This window comes from Colossoma macropomum, unplaced genomic scaffold (assembly GCF_904425465.1).
Source record: "Colossoma macropomum unplaced genomic scaffold, Colossoma_macropomum, whole genome shotgun sequence".
Taxonomy (NCBI): Eukaryota; Metazoa; Chordata; class Actinopteri; order Characiformes; family Serrasalmidae; genus Colossoma; species Colossoma macropomum.
This window is the reverse complement of record NW_023495203.1, coordinates 132,826-148,951: the sequence shown is the minus strand read 5'-3', so window position 1 is coordinate 148,951 and position 16,126 is coordinate 132,826. Positions and strand designations below refer to the sequence as shown.

Here is a 16,126-nt window from a genome sequence, read left to right as displayed (position 1 = left end):
GGGAGTCAGATTTCGGCACATCATTGTCTAAAACAGCTGCTCACTGCGTTCAGCTACACAGAGCGGTTTTGTCATGAAGACGTAGATGCAGAAATGTGATCCCTCAATTAATTTTATCAATTATAATTATTATATTATGAATTAATGTGCTCTCTCAGGTAAATACCCGGTGCTTGAGGTGATCACGGTTGCTGCCATCACAGCCATCGTAGCGTTTCCAAATCCGTACACACGGCAGAACACCAGCGAGCTGATTAAGGAGCTGTTCACAGACTGCGGGCCGCTGGAGTCCTCTCAGCTGTGTCAGTACCGCAGTCAGATGAACGGCAGCCAGGCGTACCCCGAGGGCTCAGATGCAGCTGCCACGCCCGGCGTCTACTCCGCTATGTGGCAGCTCAGCCTGGCGCTCATCTTTAAAATCATCATGACTATCTTCACATTCGGCTTAAAGGTGGAGGAGATTTAAGTAATTAAAGTGGTTACTGACGGCATCCATGATTTTAAATATGCACTGTTCTTAGTTTTCTCATATGAATCTTCCAGTCATTACAGGGGAACTCGTTTTTCAAAATTTCAGCATAATTAAACAAAGTCATTCAGAGTGGTTTGATTTGAAATTTAAGAGAAACTTACTGACCTTGATTTCTTCTTCAATGGTGGACATAGGAACCAGGGGTCATGATGTCAACACCCCAAATATAGCCATTTTATTTACTATCCAAAACCACCAGTGAACCTCTGTGCCCTGTGCATTTCAATATATGTAATTTTGATAAAGGTAAACTTACCTAAAATGGACTGTTTGTTTTACAGCACTCTGCATGTACCTCTCCACCATGAATGGATTTTTTAAAAAATGTATTTTGGCCAAAACCTTCTCAAATCTATCGTAAAACAATGTTTCAGACATCATGTAGCACATTTATAATCCTTTCATGTACTAACTTTCGGTGATGTAGTATAATAAGAGCATGAAACACTTCTGTTATCTGGTTCCTGTCATCACCACTGTGAACAGTTCTGACTTCAATAAGTTTCTCTAGAATTGAGCATTTCACATTAATCCACTCTGAGTAACTGTGTTTACATCTGAAACAATTCATTAAGCAGGAATTTTGGTGGAATTGGTGGAATTCCGCTTTACAGAACCTTCCCTTGTAAAACTAGTCCAGCTCTTATGATGCACAAATACAAACACTTCAGTATGACCACCTTTAAGTGCTACTTGCTGTAATATTTAAAAAAAAATGCATGTCAATGATATACTTGTTACATAAATCTGTGTGTTGTTTATGCAGGTGCCCTCAGGTCTGTTTATCCCCAGCATGGCGATCGGGGCGATAGCAGGGCGAATCGTGGGCATCGCTGTGGAGCAGCTGGCCTACTACCACCATGACTGGTTCCTGTTTAAGGAGTGGTGTGAGGTGGGCGCAGACTGCATCACTCCAGGCCTCTACGCCATGGTGGGAGCGGCAGCCTGCTTGGGTGAGTGCGTCTGTGTGTCTTTGTGTGCCTCAGTTGCTTGCTTTTCACACTTAGTAGATTCATGTTTGTTTCTTTCCTTCTCACCTGGCTGAATACAAACGTGTGCATCCCGGTTTGTACAATAAAAATTTAGGGCCACCTAAGCTTTTTTATGTTTGACAGGTTTGATGAGTTGGAACAGACAAAAAAGCCCCAGTAGTGCTACATTTTGAAAATAAAAAAAAAAGAAGTAATTATCAAGTAGTTATTCAGACAGAACTTGCTCTTCATACCGTTGCTGAAAACTACAACCCGAAATATTCGCACATAACTGTTATGTTAATAAAATCAGTTTTTTTCTTACTTACTTAAAAATGAACAGTGAAAATCAAACATGATTCTGAGCATTTCAAAAGGTTGAAAGGTGTCCTTAACCTTTTTACAAGCAATGTATGATACAAACCCAAATATTTTGTCATTTGTGGTCTCTCAGGTGGTGTTACACGGATGACGGTCTCTCTGGTGGTCATTGTGTTTGAGCTAACGGGAGGACTGGAGTACATTGTGCCTCTGATGGCAGCAGTGATGACCAGCAAGTGGGTGGGAGACGCGTTTGGTCGTGAGGGAATCTATGAGGCACACATCCGGCTGAACGGATACCCCTTCCTAGACGCCAAAGAAGAATTCACACACACCACACTGGCACGGGAGGTGATGCGTCCACGACGGAATGACCCACCCTTAGCAGTGCTGACGCAGGATGACCTGACACTGGCCGAACTGCAGGCCATCATCAGTGAGACCAGCTACAACGGCTTCCCTGTCATTGTTTCAAAGGAGTCCCAAAGACTGGTGGGCTTCGCCCTCCGCAGGGACATCACTATTGCAATAGGTAAGGACATATAAAGTATAAGGTAGAGTGTAAAGTATAGTACAAGTCAAGCAATTAATACACATGAATTTGTACACTTGATTTATTTGTTGCACATTACTATTGTTAATTGCAATCTATTTTTAAGTTCCAGGGGTTGTTCACTTGCCACCTTTAGATCAATGTATCAACACATCAGTGCGTTTATAAACCCCTAAACCCAAACTTCATAGGTTTGAATTGGCAGACATTTTACAACCTAGCAGCACCCTCTTCTGAAAACAGATTATTGAGGTGAAGATGGAAAACATTTTGGCAGAATTCTTTCTTAATGTCTCCATCTGGTGGTTTCAAGCAGAAATACCATCTACAGTTTGTACATTGTTCCTGATGTCTTCTCTTAATTATTTTAAATAAAATTGCTCAAGTTTTTCTTGATTCTGTTTCAGATATCATGCACTGTAGATAGAATCTACACTAGTAATTCAAATAAACTATTAGTAATTAATCATAAACACATCATTCACATTTCAGCCTCATTAGTAATGATTCAACATACCTGCCCTGTTTAAGGCTGCATGATCAGTCTTTCTTATTTGGCAAATACATAACATTATTAATTTTGTACAATTTCATAAATGTGGATCTACAGCCATGTGCAACAGGACTTCGTTAAACTTTCTTAAACTAACCGGTACTACATCGAACTGGATTAGCATCCAGAAATCTAACATTTATTTATAGAATGTTACAAATTCTGTAAAATGAATAAAATCATTATAAGAAGGGGAAGAGACTAGTTAAAGTATGAATGGAATAGCTTGCAACACTCAATGTGACATGTTATGATCTTTAAAAGAAAAAGCCAATATCCTTGTTGGTAAAGGCGTATGCTAGAAAAGACCTCTTTTGTGGAGATTTCATTCATTATTATTTGAGCCAAACACTTCAAATTTATTTATACAATTATAATCAGATTTTATCATTGATTTCAAATGTGTTCAGGCATCAACCTGGCTGTCAGTTTGTAGGTCTTTCCCCATTTAAGTAGACAGGAACCTGGTCTTATGCGACTTGAAATAACTGCCCATGGGTATTGCAGATTTACCACTGAGATGACAGACTTTAGTAAAATGCAGATATTTTAGCATTGTAGCCCAGCGTTACATAAAAACGGTGTCTTTAGTCTTATACACAAAAGGCCGGTGTGGCTGCAGGTTTTCATTCCAACAGAGCAGAAGCTCACCTGGTCAGTTATTTGAAGACTGAGACAAACTGATTAAACAAGTGAAATCAGATGTGCTCCTGTTTGCCAGTGTGGAAGCAGGTTAACATTGGATAGCCCTGAGCCAACATTCTGCTTTCCAAAATACAATATAAGCGTCATCAAATATCTGTTTAAAATATCAGTCAGATTTCAACATCTGTCTGATTGCTGAAGAATACACACACGTCTAACCTTACGCTAAATCGTAATACCTGTTTCAAAGAGTGATGTAGCTGCTTCCACTATACAATACTTCCCCCTCCTTTACTGACCTCACAGTGAATCTCTTTAGGATTCTCTCTTCTCTCTGTTTTATATTAAGATGCAGGCTTGTGGAGTATAGCTGCTCTAGAGCTGCTCGAGGGCTGGCCCAAGGCAGAAGACATAACAGAGGTTCTCACTCTCTCTTGCTCTCGCTTGCTCTCTTTCCCCTGCAGAGAACGCCCGGCGGAAGCAGGAAGGCATCATGCTGAACTCCCGTGTGTATTTTACCCAGCATGCTCCGACCCTGCCAGCGGACAGCCCGCGCCCCCTGAAGCTCCGCAGCATCCTGGACATGAGCCCCTTCACCGTCACTGACCACACGCCCATGGAGATCGTAGTGGACATCTTCCGCAAGCTTGGCCTGCGCCAGTGCCTCGTCACCCACAACGGGTGAGCCAAAGCGTGGGGCAGGCTCTGGGGGTTTGGGTGGGCTAACGCAAACGAGTCCGACAGCTTGGTTGGTAAATTAATTGAAATTAATTTGCGACTGAAGATGGATTTACCTGCTATGTGGCTGTTAGTTGGATTCTAACATTTCTTTTTTTAATGAGGAGTTCAACAATCTGCCTCTGTGGTTCTGTATCCCTCTAGATAGTTCTTTCTGTTCACCGACCATGGATGGAGAATAGGTCTGGGCGATAGAGTAACAGGAATTATCGAATTAAAAATGTTATATATTAAATCTTTAATCTGCATTTGAGGAATTTCCAGTAATATGTTTATGCTGTTCCTCAGACCTGTATCATAACAGTGACAGTAACACAAAAATATCTTGCTCTTCATGATTGATTTGTCTCTGAATACTAAATAAGATAAGAAGATAGCCAAGAAAAACAGTTCAAATGTAACCAGAGACAAATGAACACCACAAACAATAAATGTTGAGGATAATGAGAGGAGAAAGCTGGAATGTTCCAAGGAGATTCATGAGGAGATTCTGTGACAAACCTACAGAATAGTGACGAATTTTCAGCTACAGCACAGTAAGATCTAAAAATTTGTTCTGTCTCAATGTACAAAAATAATGGATAATTCTGTGAGTCATCACCCAATGTTCACCTAAAAGAGCAGACTCATTTGTGGATAACACGTCACTACACCGCAGCCCAACCCAGCAGAACAGTAAGGAGAGTTAAATTGCTGTCTGTTTTCAGGGCTCAGTTTACAGAGAGTGAAAATGCCTTGAGTTTAAGGAAAAAGTTTCACAACAAGGAGACTGTGGCAACAGAAAGTCTACATTTCACTTAGTTTCCTTAAATTATTTTAATACCCTTTTATTTGTTCAGGATTTAAAACAATATGCAGGCTTAAACTTGAGCATTAGGAAATGCAGTTAATAATTAGCAATCATTATCTATGTCAAATGATATAGACAAACATTTTTTTGGCCATATCGCCCAGCCCTAGAAGAAAGTGTGGCAGGTTTTCTCTTCCTCCTCGCCATTTTAAGCTTTTCTCTCAGTAGCAACAGCTAACACTGAGGCAGAGTTCTTAATGTGGCCTAAATTGTATGTGGGAATCCAAACTACAAACATGTTTTGTTCTTTCTGGATGACCATTATAATTATTCAGCATTCATTTAGAGAAATGTGCACTCTACTCCAACCTTGAAATCAGTCCTGGAATCAGTAATTGGGCTGTTTTGATTATTCACATTGCTTTTCACCAACCAAGCTTTTCCAAACTGTTTGAGTTTGGGTTAAGGACGCTTTGGTGCATTGAGTCAGTGTTTGCATGGTGCAAGTGAAACTGCCAAACACACCACAGGTTAATATTAATACTTCTAGAAAGAGAGAAGTAGCTCTTTCTACCTTGTGTACTTCCCCTTTTCATAGCTACTAACAGACGAGCCACCCATCAGCAGACAGACATCGCATCGCACATTCTTTCACACATACACACACACACACATACTGACTGCTGACAAGTTCACCTCCGCGTTAGCTGTCAAACCTAGTGCCTCTCGGCTGCTTTGGCTTTTACAACGGCTGCACCACCACCGCACACACACACGCACACACAAAGAAGTTTACACAGAAACTCCCCTCTTGTGTCACTAATTCAGTGATGTGACCTCCTCCGTCCCCTAAAATAACTGTTTTTAAGGACTCCGAAACAACTGTTGAGTGATAAAGGCAGGCTTCATTTTACCCCGACATGTAAACATAGAGATTTCAAAGTCAGATAGTGGTAGCAGGCTAGCTTTGTTTAAAGGAGAGGTACATTGTTAAGAACTAGATTGTTTCAGTTAATGTAATTAAGTCAATTAACGTCAGTATAGCCAAGAACGAATTAAAGCAGATAGCCACCAGTTAACATTATGTAAATGATGTTATGCCTTGAATCAGATCAGCTGCCCTATGATAGAGGTCTGCACAGGCATGAAATTGAAGCCCGCAGATGAGACCTGACCTAACCTGGTCCGACTGATACTGCTAAATTTGAAACCCGAACCCAACCCAAACCCAACCCGAACCCAACCCGAACCTGCTTGCATGCCTTAACAGAGATGGATTATCACAGATGCGTTTTACATTGCTTTTTGTTTGTTACTAAGCAGTTCAACAGAAAATGAAGTAAAAAAGGAACATGCTTATCTGAAAGCTGAGCTTCTGCTGAAGCTGACACTGACTTAACAGGTGTGAGGAAGTACTCTGACATTTGCTGCAGAACAGCTTCATCCCCTGTAAATGTGCTGCTGAAGAGGCAATGTGCCAGTCGTCCTGCTTTCATAACACAAAATCTTATCGCAAGCTCTACATTGTACGTGACCGCCGTGTCTTCTGTCTGATCTGACGTCCAGATCATAATGTTTCCGCAATGAAGACATCCCTGACTCGTTTGGGGTTTTAAGAAGTTCCTCTTCAGCTTTCTTCTTATTTTATCCTTGGTGAACAGTTAATAAGCCGGCATACTAGACAGAGAGAGAGAGAGACAGAGAGTGTGAGAGACAGAGAGAGAGAGAGAGACAGAGAGAGAGAGAGAGACAGAGAGAGAGAGAGAGAGAGACAGAGAGAGAGAGAGAGAGACAGACAGAGAGAGAGACAGACAGAGAGTGTGAGAGACAGAGACCTCTATCGTACGCCATAGAGAACCACCTTCTATCTACGCTCTATAATGCAGACTGGATTGGAAAAGCCTGGGCCCATTTTCAAGACTTCATCAGATCACTTTACCAGCTATAGAAAAGAGAAAATACACTTACGCATTTGAGAAAAGAGGCTTCAATTTCCATCAATTCGTAAAGTTCGCAAGAGCAAACTAGAAGAGCAGTTTTATATTTAGCATATTTTCATTTAATTTGTCATAACGTAATTTTCCTTTCAGAAACATACTTTTTGTTGAGTAATTTAATTTAATTCTAATACCTTTTTGATTTACAAATATTTATATTTGTTTAATTCTCTTAAGTTGTTTGATGATTTGCTCTGTTTGGTGTTGTTTATTTCTATTGGTTGTTGTGTTGTGTTTTAAGTTTGTCTATGTGTGAGTTTTGTTGTTGTGTGTTGCTAAGTGACGGTGGCCACGGTGTGTGTTGCAGGATTGTATTGGGCATCATCACTAAGAAGAATATTTTAGAGCATCTGGAGGAGCTCAAGCAGCACACGGAGCCCCTGGTGATTAGTCCCACCCATGCCACGCCCACTCTATCTTTTAGGCCCCACCTCTTAGGAGGGACGCATGAAACTTGAGTGAAATAAAGAGTCAAATTTGTGGGCAGTTCCCCGGAAAATAACTTTTCTTTTGGCTGCTTTTCCAGAAAGTGATGTTGGTTTGGGAGAATGATGTTATTAACAAGTATAATACAAACACAAAATCACAAAATCACTAGTTTTATGCAGATCAGATGTCCTTTACAAGAAACATGAAGAAACAATTTTGATAATTCGGACAAATTGTTGGGGAACTGTCAAATAAATCTGTTTTATCCATTAAGTGTCCATTTAGGTTGTAAACAGTTGCTTATAGTTATAGTATCCCTTTAACGTAGAATAGAAACTAGACCAACCTACTACAGCCCATTATTCTGCTACAGTTCTTGTTACCTTAGTCCTCAGTCTAATACATGCCCCGTTATGCCCACCATCTAAATATGTTCTTTTTGTTTTTGTTTATTTTTAAATTCGTCCACTGGGGCTGGGGCTGCGTCTACTGGGCCACAGATCGATGACCTCTGACCCCACTCATAGCACCGCCTCCTAAAAGATTGGCGAGTAACAGCCGTGTGTAGCCGATCGTTCCTTTCTATCTATTCATTTACTCTTTATTTATTTACCTTTATTTACCCTATATTTATCCTGTTTAGCTCCCTTAGTAGCTGTGATAGTGAGGTGTTGTGTGATCTTACCATGGTGAATCGTCGTGGCTGTATAGAGTAGTTACCATAGCAACACCCATCCCCAAACCAACACCCGTCCCCACCCCCCTCACTCGGTACACCCCGCTATCCCCTTCTGACTGTGTCTGTGCTGATTCACCGATGACGTTTCACAAGCGTTTCATGCCTCCTGCTCTGTGTGTACTAACCCCTCCACGTCCCGTCCAGTCTCGTACACGGCCAGCTCTCTTTTTTTCCCCCCTGTCTGCTTTCCAAGCTGACGCCCGGTTTGAAGCGCAGTGCACTGCATCAAAAGAAAAGGCGGATAGTTTGCACATTGCTATTAGCCTGGAGCCTTAAACTTGCACTGTAGGCCCCATTTACTGAAGCTAATTAGCACATGCAGTTTATTTTTGCCTCCTGCAAAACCAGTAACTGAGCCAGTAATTGGGCGATGGCTTTGTCCCTGTCTAGTCACTGGTCATGTTCCTGGAGTTGCATGTGCTAACCATTTTAATAGGTGCTTAGTAAATGTGGCCCAATCTGTCTAAACCGGGAGCCATACTGGATTCAGACTGTTCAGTCTTAGACATGGTTTTGTTACTCACAGCGCTTTACTGCACACTCTGTTCCCTGTTACACCTTCACACGGACGACTGTGGAACTCAAGCCTTTTTCCATGATGAAATTCAAGAGCACATTTTATTTCACTAGTAGTGTTTGGCAGTATAGAGAATCAGAATGGCAATCAAAGATCTGTTACCCCAAATTTAAAGTTTTGTATGCATTATGCTGCATAACGGACCAAGCTTCATATGTGCTTTTGAATTCTCTCGACAGTGCTGACTGGTTTTGTGTGTGTGTACATTAGTTTCTTCAGGCTGAAAATCATGGATGAGTCGGCGGTGTGTTCACTGTGCACTCTCTCCCTTGTGTTCTTGATTCGTCCTCACTGGCTCACTCTAGGTGCTGCAGGCAACTGGTCATCACTCCTTAACGTCTCCCTCCCAGTCTGTCTGTCTGCCTGTCTGTCTATCTGTCTGTCGGTTTGTCTGTTTTCACAAAGCAGATGCTGGTATCTTTTTGTTGGCAGAATTTCAGAAGGAGGAAAAAAGGACATTTCTGGTAGGGGGTGAGCAATATGACACTATAGCTAAACAGATTACATTATCAGTAAATTATGTAACAGTAAGTGTTTAAAAGTGGTGTCCTCAGCCTCACAAGAGGAATAGCTGTCTAAGTTTTTGTTCTGTTGTCTGGAGATCATGAGTTTAAATCCTGATGATGCCAGGGATTCAAGAGATAACTGACCCTGCTGAATTGAATGTAGTGTAGTGCAGTATTTGAAATGTTGAGATAAAAATACACTGCACACATTGGCCCTTATTTATCAAAGGTGCGTACAACCAAATCTAATAGTAAAATGAGTGCATGCTAATTTCAGTTTTGCTATTTATCTTTTCATCTTTGGCATGTTTGTATCAAAGTCTGGTAAGAAAATTGATAATTTGAGCTTAATAGTTTAATGAACTGAAGAAATCAGTTTGCAGTTAACTAACCAAAACTATCATCTATATTACCAATAATAAAAACAATACAAAACACAGCTAGTGCAGTAGCATACACTTAAGTAATACAGCTTTTATATGTTATTTTTGAAAAAAATAACACACTACACAATCACATCATTCTGTTGTCTTAAAAGTCTTAATTATTATTATTTTAATATCTTTCTACTTATCATTTTAACAATATAAAGTTTGAGTCACTGCTAGACCACAGACTCTGCTTACAAGCACAGCCATTGGCTCATGAGCCGCTGAATGCTGTCGTTTTATCGGCTCACTACTGAATCATCTGCTTGAATTAGGTCATTCTTCATGTAAATGATAAGTAAATGAGGTGCTGGTAGGCACTTGATTTCACACACTGAAGCTGAATTTATAATTTGTGCTCAAATCTGTGCTTGTTTCCACATCGAATCAGACACAGAGTAGTTTGTACATCATTAAAGGCAGTAAAATCTGTGCTCTTTTCACACAATTTTGATTAATCATTTGATGGGCCATTTTGTTTCAATTTATTATTAAAGGGCTGTAACATGTCAACAGTTTATTCGATTCAGTATGGTACAGTGGTGTCTCCATTCAAAATATTTTTCATCAGCAAAAATAACGAGTGACTGTAAATGTGCCTCATGTTAATGTACAATATTTGAAACAAAAGCTGTGCTTTTTAGTGCTCTAGTCTCTAATTTGCGAGTTCCAAGCTAACTCAATAGCCACAAGCTAACATGCTAATCATGATAGGATAAAATACGATACGCTGCCATTCAGTTCAATGCATTGTATTGTTAGGTGCTCAGGTATTGTGATATTTTGCAACATTGCTCACTCTTCAATCTAATTTCTAGAAGTGCAGTCTTTTTAGCAGTGGTTTGCTGTTTGACCAACCTGCCAACAAAAGGACCTCATATCTGCTATACTTGTTGCACTTTTGAGGTAAATTTCTTACTCTCTTTCTCTCTATCTCTCTCTCTCCCCTCCTCTCTGTTTGCAGGCGCCTCCTTGGTATTATCACAAAAAAAGATATCCTCCGTCATATGGCCCAGATGGCAAACCAAGACCCCGAGTCCATAATGTTCAACTAGTGCCCTCCTTCACCAGACATGAGGAAGAGGAGGAGAGTGAAGAAGAGGTCAGATTATTGGACCGGACATCACACTGACCTCATGACCCCTTTTTTGTATCCTAACCCCTCCTGCACCCTACACACAGCACTAAACTGGGCAGCAGCTGCCCTGATGGGGAAACCTCTGGAAACCTTTCGTACAGGCTATTGGGAAGGACTTCCATTGAAAAGCCTGGCTGCTGAAAGAAGCTTGGAAATCAGGCAAAGCTCCAGCCCTGCTGCTCTGCCCCACTGATGGACATCCACATGCTAATATGCTAAAGCTAAGCTAATGAACTCACACAAAGGCATGCAACCACCACTGCGCCACACGGCCCAGGCACCTTCACCCAAACCCACCTTGTCTGACCTTCCTGACTGAAAGAGGGCTTGTTATTTGTGGTGAAAGGTCAAGATGAACCGCTCGATGGCGAGGAGGGACCTTCACAAAGAAGCCTCAACCTACTGCTGTGACCCCTGCCACTCTAACTGCCCTGCCACTACCCCACTGAACTCAACAACCATTGTTTACCTGTAACACCTGTGTGAGCTTGAATGGGAGAGCATGTCTGGGTGAGGAAGTGTATGTTTTGCATGTGTTTGTATGAGAACGAGCGAAAGAAAAGGAGATCCACCACATTCCAATCAGAGTGTGCTCTGTTTCATACTGGAATGCTGCTTTTTTCCCCACATCTGAGAAGATGGAAGCAGAACGATTATGGAAGTGTGCTAGCGTATGGCTGTGCGAGTTCTTGTTTTTCTCATGAACGAGTTGACAAAGAAACAAGCGATCCATCAAGTGTTTAACAGTGTGACATGATCAAATGTACAAAAAAAGTGGGGTATGGCACCACCTTGTGGAAAGCCACCTGAAGTGAATTTATTATTTTTTTGCTTGTTTGTTTGTTTGTTTTTTCAACTTTTGACACTACAAATGCACTCCTGAATTTAACCGTCAGGAGAATAAAAGCATCAGGTCAGCTACAATTTGCTGAGATGTTTAAGTGAATCCATAAAACTGAGAACTTGTAAAGGTGGAATTTGTTGCTTTTTGTTACTGGAAATGGCCAAAAAACACAAAACAACAAAAAAGTTTCTTTTCAAGCTATTATTATTGGTACTACATTTAGATGTATTAACCATGTAATTTACCAAGTAAGTCCTTGTAATTTTAAGAAGAAATGTGACCTGAATAGTGCACTTTTTTAAGGCCCTGCCATTATAAATTTTCATCATTCATCAGTTTTCATCGTTAAATGAGAATCGTCAACCAACATGTGTCAGAGTACTTCATGTTGTTTCTAAATAGATTCGGAAAGTCTTGCATGGACCACGCTCATGCCCAGTTTGTCAAAATGTGATGAATGTGGTTATGCTTATTTTTGAATACAGAGCTTTCTCTGATCAAATTAGAAAAGGATGATTTGCACGAAGCTTGCGTGATAAACACCGATTAAACTTGTTTAATCGTACATGTAGGACCTTTACATTTGGAAAAAAACAGGGGTGTTTGACTGCATCCTAATGCACATTAAGGACTCATCTGGTATATGTGTTCTGTCATTGTTTTGCGGCCAGTACAGTTGTTCTGTGTATTTAATTGAATTACCTCACAGCACAAATTCAGCTTTTTGTTAGGAAACTAATCATAAAACATTTGCTAACACTGGAAGTTTCAAAAAGCTGAAAAAAAAACATATTCAAAGTCTTTTCAAAGCTGATGTGTTCATGACTGGTACAACTGGAAAATTCAAGCAGGTGGGAAGCCTGTGGTGTGGAATTTACGCTTGTATATCTATGTGAAAGAGGCATCACCATCTTCATTTGCAAAATGACATGATCAAACAAGTCAGTATGTTGGTGTCTGTGACGAACCTAAACACAAGCTTCTGCTTACAGTAACTTGCACCCTTCTGCTTTACAGTCACTTGAACTTGACCTGCTTATGGCTGGATTCTCCAGACTTGGTTTTGATGTTTGTGAACCTTGATGTGCTCAGCGGTGTCATAGATATCTCTCTTTATTTTTTAATGTCTCTTTTTATCTTTCTTTTTTCTTCTCTCTGCTGAATTACACCTTTTTAGTATTTTGATAGGCTGTCATTTCTTCCTCCACAAAAAAAAGAAGCTTTCCTTTGTTTCCATAGTGACACGCTCGAGCCTTTTCTGCTGAGAGAGGCTTACAGAGAAGGGAAGGGTCTCAGATCTCAACTGCAGTTAGTTCTTGTCAATAAAGAAAAAAAAAACAATAAAAAACAAAAGTTGTCCTTATGTTCTTCTCCTGTTTTATTTATATTAGTGCTAGACTTGTACATTACTGTAAGAAGGGTTGATTGTACATTTGAAACAAATATGTAAAATTAAATTGTTTAAAATTAAGTGTACAACGTTTTCATTGTTTCATTTATTTACTGATGTATTTTTTGTAAATATTAACCTACATTTTTTTGCAGTTTGATGAGTTGACTTTTACATTCCAAAATGCCAAGCATGTAATGTTAGTTAGGCTGGCTTTACACGGTGCAACCTTAATGCAACTTCAGTTTCTTGAAACCTATGTGATGCTAAATTGCACTTGAGTTGCATCACAAAGCATCCTGCAACTAACCTGAAACTCAGCCACCGCTGTTGCAAGTGTCTTAACATTGTAAAACAAGGTTCATGAAACTGCCAATCAAAACCCCAGTAATGTATCATGTCATCACATCAAACAACATACTTTCAAACCACTGAATTTCACCAGGTTAATCGACAAGAAGAAGAAAATAAAACAGACGGTTTATTGGGTTAAAAGGAGCAGCTGGAAAAATATGCGATGATGACAAAACTGCTGCGAATATGTAAATTACACCACACAGACGACTTTACGAAGAGAACCATACGCTGCATCAGAAATTATACAACAGTGAGTTCCGGCCACGCAAGCTGATTGGTTGAGAAGCGTTTTAACCGTGGTGTTATTTCACCATAACCACGTTTTTTTCACAAACAAACACTGTCTCACTCCGCTGAGACGCTGTTGCTAAGCAACGACTTTGACAGCTGTAGGAGACGCTCAAGCCGTTTGAACGTTTTTACTTCTTACTTTGCGCACAAACAAAATGGATACTGCTAAGATCACATTTGACCGACAGTCGATTTGGTCAGACTCTGAAGATGAGACTACACTAAATTCCCAAACTGTCATCACCACTGAGCAGCTGTGGCAGAAGAACAACTAATCAACCTGGAATCAGCCAGAAATGAACCGAATACCATTCACCAAACAAAACGGGCTGTAAGATGCTTTATAGACTGGCTGGAACAAAACAACATTAATACTGATCTAGTAAAAAAACACAACACTGAGCTTAACTTGATATTGCCGCAGTTTTATGGCTCAGTCCGCACTTCAAAAGACGAGGCTTACAGCAGACTGTGCAGCGAGTGGGCGGAGTTCGTTACTTTGACGTAGCAACGAGCTGCTTGTTAAGGAACTATAATTTGGCGGAAGGAATTGTTAACAAACATATTAAATGCCGCGTTCACGGCCCAACTTATTAATTTATTACTTTATTTATTTAAATGTTGTATAAAAGCAATAGAACACTCGAGGTCGCGTTATCGCGAATAACAGCTCGTGCCTGCTCAATCATAGCCGTGATGTTATTTCGCGATAACACACTCCCTCTCGTGTTCTATTGCTTAAATAACTACTGGAGTAACTGAATGTATTCTGTGCAACTTCTGTGTTTTTAAATCGCTTCATGTAACTGTTAAGCACAGAAATTATGTTGCATGCAACCAGCTGCATGAAAGTTTCAAGCCAGCCTAATTAGGGCTTCTAAAACTTTAGGCATGTTCAATTATGAGAAAATCTTTTGGAACACTGACATTTTATGCCACTTATGACAAAATAATACAGGTGGTTGTGATGACAAACTATATAGATTTTGGAGCTTGGATCGCATCTGGATATACTTTGGTCTGACTCCATTTACTGCTGGCCTCTTACTTACATTTACATTTTCCCCTCTGTTGTGACACACACTGACAAAAAAATGGGTATGTTTACAACTGGCCTTCATGAACTTGATCCAGTCACTTATAGCTCACACTGATTCAAGGTGTAAACAACCTCTGGTTTCTTTACGCCCAAATTCAGCATCACTGTATCACTTCTAGTCACATCTGGATGCAGGAACAGGAAAGTACCTTCAACGTGTAACCAGTCACTGTAATTATTCTGAACCTTCTCTTCCCATCAATGAGTAAATAGGGTTACCAGCCCTTACAGGTTAACCTTGAGATTTAAAGAATTGGCTGAGACCTCCCAGGACAAAAATACAAATTTAGCACTTTTGTTTTTTGCTCTCATTTTGCAACAGTTTGATTCAAATTAGATTTTTTTCCCCTATAAATGTGTTGCACTATTACAGGCAAATATTGGTCACACCGGATACTAATGTGGAAATTGTGCCTCCTGACCCACACTGTTTTTGGTGGGGTTTCATTAAAATATTTTAAGTGAAAATGATTGCATTTATATTTTTGTTCAGTATACAGATTCAATTGTCTACCCAGGAAATCCCACACATAGTTGACTGGTTTTCATCAGTACTTGCCTGCTCACTGCTCAGAACGCTCTGCTATGCTTCAATGAACCACAAAAAAAAGAAAAAAAAAAAACTAACCTAAGAGCTGAAGAGGAGCACCTCGAAAAAAAAACTTCAATACTTCTATGCATTGGATGAAAAGTGCTACATAATGTCACTCGTGGTGCTTCAAGGCAGAACAAAAGGCTTTCATTAAATGAATGGAAATTTCTGCCAATATGTATAAAGTATGTATGTTACACACATGTGGAGTGCTATTCTGTCACCTGGTGCAGCTGCATGGTCTCTCCACAGTAAAACTGCTCATCTGTCATGACAAGATAAAAAGTACAGGCAGTAACGTTTTCAGAAAGCATCATGAGGTTCTAAATCTATTAGGCTTCTTTACATGACTCACTGAACTGGAGTCATACGGATGTGATCTGGTGGGGTTTTAGACCAGATGCTATGTGAACATTTGAACGCTTCTGAAATAAGAGGTAAATTACTGAAGTCCTGGCATACATTCCACACCCACCACAGATATACCTTGTAATGCTTTAACATCTCAACAACTTCATGCTCCAAATGGGCTCACTGAACATTTGTGCAAGAACACACACACAGCAATTAAAAATCAGACAAAGATTATAAAGAACATGAATTTAAATTTATTTGCATAAGGAAATGAGAATGGTC

The 16,126-nt window shown here is 40.1% G+C and overlaps 1 protein-coding gene across 7 annotated transcripts in view; it reads left to right on the top strand.

Annotated features, from left to right (window-relative positions):
* The window catches only part of clcn3 (chloride channel 3), a 55,682-nt gene extending 42,445 nt beyond the window's left edge, over positions 1 to 13,237 (top strand). For 4 of the 7 annotated variants that reach the window (XM_036561342.1, XM_036561343.1, XM_036561346.1 and 1 more), the window contains 6 exons: positions 159 to 451; positions 1,299 to 1,485; positions 1,958 to 2,356; positions 4,040 to 4,256; positions 7,408 to 7,483; positions 10,744 to 13,237. In XM_036561342.1, coding sequence (XP_036417235.1) covers positions 159 to 451; positions 1,299 to 1,485; positions 1,958 to 2,356; positions 4,040 to 4,256; positions 7,408 to 7,483; positions 10,744 to 10,911 — 1,340 coding nt within the window. In that variant the 3' untranslated portion in view covers positions 10,912 to 13,237. Of the gene's footprint in view, positions 1 to 158; positions 452 to 1,298; positions 1,486 to 1,957; positions 2,357 to 4,039; positions 4,257 to 7,407; positions 7,484 to 8,029; positions 10,722 to 10,743 lie in introns of those variants that run through there. The other 3 variants (XM_036561347.1, XM_036561349.1, XM_036561348.1) reach the window with 2 other exon arrangements.
* Positions 13,238 to 16,126: the final 2,889 nt, after the last annotated feature.